This window comes from Melampsora larici-populina, assembly GCF_000204055.1.
Source record: "Melampsora larici-populina 98AG31 unplaced genomic scaffold MELLAscaffold_153, whole genome shotgun sequence".
In the NCBI taxonomy this organism is placed as follows: Eukaryota; Fungi; Basidiomycota; class Pucciniomycetes; order Pucciniales; family Melampsoraceae; genus Melampsora; species Melampsora laricis-populina.
Window position 1 is genome coordinate 70150 of NW_006768916.1, and position 5216 is coordinate 75365.

The 5216-nt window shown below is 48.7% G+C and overlaps 3 protein-coding genes across 3 annotated transcripts; all 3 read left to right on the plus strand.

Annotated features, from left to right (window-relative positions):
* Nucleotide 1: 1 nt before the first annotated feature.
* Nucleotides 2–504, plus strand: MELLADRAFT_41264 (uncharacterized protein; the record flags this gene model as incomplete). The annotated part of the gene is made up of 2 exons (XM_007419277.1): nt 2–133; nt 226–504. Coding segments are annotated over 2 exons (411 nt in total), but the record flags the coding sequence as incomplete, so codon positions are not given.
* A 725-nt stretch (nt 505–1229) lies between these two features.
* On the plus strand, nt 1230–3612 carry MELLADRAFT_70032 (uncharacterized protein; the record flags this gene model as incomplete). The annotated part of the gene is made up of 7 exons (XM_007419278.1): nt 1230–1409; nt 1499–1658; nt 1719–1810; nt 1873–2439; nt 2508–2924; nt 2987–2995; nt 3073–3612. 7 exons carry the CDS (start codon nt 1230–1232, stop codon nt 3610–3612), a joined length of 1965 nt encoding a protein of 654 aa, XP_007419340.1.
* A 419-nt stretch (nt 3613–4031) lies between these two features.
* MELLADRAFT_114382 (uncharacterized protein) lies at nt 4032–5133 on the plus strand (the record flags this gene model as incomplete). The annotated part of the gene is made up of 6 exons (XM_007419279.1): nt 4032–4059; nt 4134–4355; nt 4476–4570; nt 4635–4758; nt 4783–4915; nt 4983–5133. 6 exons carry the CDS (start codon nt 4032–4034, stop codon nt 5131–5133), a joined length of 753 nt encoding a protein of 250 aa, XP_007419341.1.
* Nucleotides 5134–5216: the final 83 nt, after the last annotated feature.

Genomic DNA, 5216 nt, shown 5'->3' on the forward strand with positions numbered 1-5216 from the left:
TCGTGAACTCTTGAAACTTGAAGACAAGGACCCCAAGAGGCTGTTCGAAGGAAACGCTTTGATCCGTCGATTAGTCCGAATTGGTGTGTTGGATGAAGCCAGGATGAGATTGGATTACGTGTTGGCCTTGAAGGTTTGTACTCGATATTCATGAGTACCCTCTTCCACACTACACGGATGGGTTCTGATCATCTATGCTCAATCCATCACTTTGCACTTCATCAGATCGAGGACTTCATGGAACGCCGTCTCCAAACCCAGGTTTTCAAGTCTGGATTGGCCAAATCCATCCATCACGCTCGAGTCCTCATCCGTCAACGTCACATCCGTGTCGGTAAACAGATTGTCAACGTTCCCTCTTTTGTTGTACGACTCGACAGTCAAAAACACATTGACTTTGCCCTCACCAGTCCTTACGGTGGATCAAGAGCTGGACGTGTCAAGAGGAAACGGGCAAAGAAGGCTGATGCTGGTGAAGAGGCCGGTGAAGAAGATGAGGAATAGACATGTTACTCAATTTCACTTGCAAAATGACCATCACCTTTTTGCTCAACTTGCCCTGTTCGTCTTTGGCCGCCCTTTGCACGCGATTCCCAAACGCAATATTTTCTATTGTTTAACTCTAAGCGTATTTCTATGTCCTTTGTCCCCAACTTACATGCTATGGTACAATCTCATCATGACCAACAAAAAACCAGCCACAACAGGCTTGATTTCTTTCCCATACTTCCCCCTGCCCTCGAACAATTGAGTCATGCCCGTCGGGCAGTATGTCCATGTTTTGATCCGGGCCAAACACGACACAGACGAGATGTTTTTGAAAATTCCCCCCACTGTTCATATGTATCTATCAGAGTACTGCCCGCAACGCATGTTGCGGGAGCATCCGGGTTCTGGATAATTTCTGAGAATTCTCAGTGAGAATTCTCAGGTCAAAATACAGAACCCAGCACAAACATACTGTAATTTTCCGGATGCTTGTAGCATAACGAACCCGGTCCTGAATTGCTGCGCGCCGGCCTCCTAGCCCTGATGGTCGCACCTCCATCAACCCATAGGTCCACGCGTATCCATACAAAACCCCCTTTACTTCCCTTTTTTTTCATCAGTAAAATTTTTTCACTTGAAACGCGACCCTTACACAACCTCGTCAACCTCCACGATGTCTCCATCAGCGCAATTTTTATTTCCTTCGAAGCGTCTCATCCACATCCACACCGTTAGAAGAGATGGTGTTAAACCCTTACATTGGTGCCAAATACCGTCGACTGCCCTCGTTCCCCACGATACCGATCCCGGCCCATGGCACGCCCGTTGGACTTGCTTGTCCAGAGTGTCCACCATCCAACACCACTTTGCTGATCTACCCTTCGAGCAAAGACGAAACTAAGGACACCATCAATGTGATCGTGGGCCTCAATATAATCCTTTCAGCTTTGGACCTCCGCGTTGACGACCAGCCGCTAATGTCGTTCCCTAATGTCGTTCCCCACCACAGTGCCCAACAATCAAGCATTACGTCCGCACTTTTAAGCTCAACCAACTTCGTCACGAGATCGCGTTGATCAACGCCGGTGCCACCTACCCTATTCCGTTCGATGCTTCTGCCCACGGACCCCAAGTCAACGTCCACGGGATGCCCCTTGCCCCTCGAACCGGTGTAGCACAGACGAGCGAGCCGTCTGGCTCCAACAATTGACTTAATCGAATTGCCCCAGCCATTGACTGTGCGCGCCCCCACATCGGCCCAACAGCGAAGGGGCACAAGAAGACAGGTCATACTGGCTGTACTCACCGATTTTGCAAATCGGTTAGTAATTAGGTTCTCACATATGGATTTGATCTGCACACTAACCACCATGACTTACATAGTGTTGTGTGGCCTTCACTCCCGCCGGCGGCTGCTATGTCCACAGGGTCAAGGCACCTCCGCCTCAACCAGCGACCAATCCGTCTGCCACAGCTACCCCTGCACGACTTGCGCCACCTCCCAATCCACCGGTTGCCAAACGACCCAAACTCTTACCAGCTCAGTGCGCCCAGAGTGTTCGACGAGTTGGGCACATGGTCAATGACGAAGGACTTCTAGTCCTAGCTCGCGCTCGTCTCAACGTTACTCCAGCCACGCCCAGAGTGCCCAATCCGGCCTTTTCCAATGACGCTGTTCGCAATCAGGGTATTGATCGATCAAAGGTAGTGAGCCTCCACTTTGTCACCCGCGTAAGTGAATCTCATACTGTCTCATTTGGCATTACGCGGTTCCACAGCTCACAAAGATGTTTGCAGGGCTCTTCAAACCCCGTAATATCCCAATTATTCAACGACTGGCCCGTCGCCGTCTTCAGCGATTCCCCAAGCCTAATGTGTGACACCCAAGCCGCAGCCGGGCAGGCATGGAATGGTCACCTTGTTGTATGGGACGAAGAAATCAGAAACTGGGTAAGTCCATGGAACATTGACTTAAAACGGTGTTTCTTGGTCGATTTTGATTTCTCTCACCCCGAAAGCGTGAACTTGGCGTGGACATTCCTCATACCTACATCGAGACGGTCAAAAATCTTGTGATATGCTTACCCCACGAGCGGTCGTCCCTCAGCCTCGAGCTTCAAGAAAAACTTGAGGGATTTCAATTGGTTAAACCCCTGGTACCTCAAATCAAAATTGAGTCGACCGACTCAAACGTCCCACAAACACAAATTTCCACCGGTTCAGTCGCCAATGCCAACGTCCAAACCGGCTCTATTCAAAACGCTCGATTTCCGAATCGCGTCCCCCCAAATGCAACTAAAGGTACCAGGGCTGAACCCATCTGTTTGTTGTTCGACTCGGACTCCGATGAAGAGACTCATCAACAATCGTTACAGCCTTGGAGTGAAATGCCATCTACCCCGGCATCTAGTCTTCTAGGTAACCCAGCTGAAGAGGTCTGTGCTCTGCATATACTCACGTTTCACTTTTTACTGACTTCAATCAATGCATTTCGCAGGTCGACAAGGTCTGTGCAATCCGAATATCCCATCTGCATCCACTCACGTTTGACTTTCAACTGACTTCAGTCTATGCTTTTCGCAGCTCGACGTGAAGCCCTCTCACTCTGACTTACATCCGCAAGAACCGGAACATTATGGGAGTTTAAAAGAGTGGCCAGGCAAAGAATTATTGGTCTCTTCATTACTCGATTGGTTCATTTCAGCCGGCATTCCTCCTCGTCGTAAGGCTCGTATCCAACTGTGGCATGTGCGTTTCGGTAGCGAATATCGATTTTCAAAAAAAACCGTCTACCATTATGTGGGTTGGGTCAAACTAGTCGGATATGAAAGAATGGTCCAATGGGCAAAAGATTTCACAGAGCGAGGCGAACACACGATGCACAACCTCACTGTCGCTCAGACCCGACCGCATTTCCAGTCAGAGTACAACACAGTCTGCTCTTTGCCCGGTCCGCCAAAAGAAAAAACCCAACTTGGCATCAAAGACGATGCCACTCAAACTACTCCTACAGCAGCTGGACCAGCTGGCCAGTCTTCTAAACGCAAAAGGTCCACCAAGGCCAAGGACACACTGACCGCCGAAGAACGCGCCTTGGACACCTCCTCAGACGAGAGCGACTGATGATTAACGACCATGAGTGCGTGTCATACTGCAATGAAGTTGACATAAGTCAACGTTCCTAGTTTGTTCATTTGTGATCCTTCAGTACCCCTGTTTGTGCCATGTAATAGACTATTAGGACTGTCAGCCCGGTTGATATCCTCATGAAAATGAACCATAGTGCTTTTGGCCCAACCCCTGACCGTCGCCAAGGCGTTATTTCTTCTGAAGCGCGTGGGTAACCTTATAACCACCGAGCAAGGTAGGTCCTAGATTCCCCTTTCCCTCTCCATTTTCTCTGTTTTTCTTGCCCTTTGCCTCTTTCGGTCCAACTTGTTACACCTTCCCTCGAGCATCTTGTCTCCCTCCCCTCCGACTCATTCCATTTGTTCCACTCTTATACTTGAAAAACGAAACGAGCACTTGACCATTAGTTCACAATGAGTTTGGTCAAAACCTTGGGATTTGGTCAGTTTGGTTTTCCTACTTATTTTCAAAGCTTCGTATGCTGATCACCCCCAACTGGGTTGCGTGCAACCCAGTTTCTCCAAAGCGTTTCATTGAATCCGAGAATCTTGGTTGGCACGCCCTACCGTTCGACGATCCAGCCACCGCCGAAAACTATGAGGGTCAACACGATCTTGTATTCGGGCTGGTTCAACGGGAAGATATACCCAGCACACCTTCAGACGTCTTTGGCCATAAGTGGACATGTAAAGTGGTCGACATCGATGTGGACAATGTTTCACGCTATCCTTGGGACGGTTGATCCCTCTTCTCAGCGATGTGGCATCGTGCTTATGACTCCATTCCAATGGAAGTCTGTGCTCTCAAGCCTGAGGATAACGCCATGGGTGATCACTTTTGATTTGCTCAGATTTTAGGACACGCCTCCAGCCTGCTCAAAAAATTCAAGAAAGTGGTTCGAGGAGCGGCTATATTGACCCCTCGACAAACGGTGATTCTTGCAGCGCTGCATGTGAGTCATCACAAGCTGAAAGTACTAGCTTTGAAACAATCTGACGGCGTTTTCGAATGTTCAGATTGTCCAGAATGTAGTTTTGCGTAAGAAATTCGAGACCAACCACCTGGGCGAGCAAATGATACGTTGGTATAACTTGCGTGAGAGCTTGCATGGAGGCGAACCTAAATACATCACATCTGATTGTGAGTTCGCCCCCCGCAACAAAGCCAACAGTTTCCTTGGCTGCCTTTTCGAATGCTTTACGCACTGGACCTATGAATATCACGGCCGACAAGCACTAGTCTGTGGGTTCCGGGGTGTCAATGGCGTTATTACTGATGTTAACATCATGGATAATACGTATGTTTGCTTACTTTTGACTGAATGAACACATATACTGAATGTTCCTTTTCCTTGACTGTTGTAGTTGGCTTTGGTTCTTACAAAACACTTACACGGGAGGATTGCAGCTATTCTCCTCTACTCATGTCTGTGGTGCCATGTGTGATTCCATTGGGTTAATCAGGCCACCTCATTATTACCCCGTGGGCCTACCTCCTGTTAACCCTCAAGGTTAATACCTACCGTGCTCCTTGATCATCCTTTGATGCAGTCCCCCCTATATGCACCCCATTGTAATTAGTGTGTATATTTCCATTTG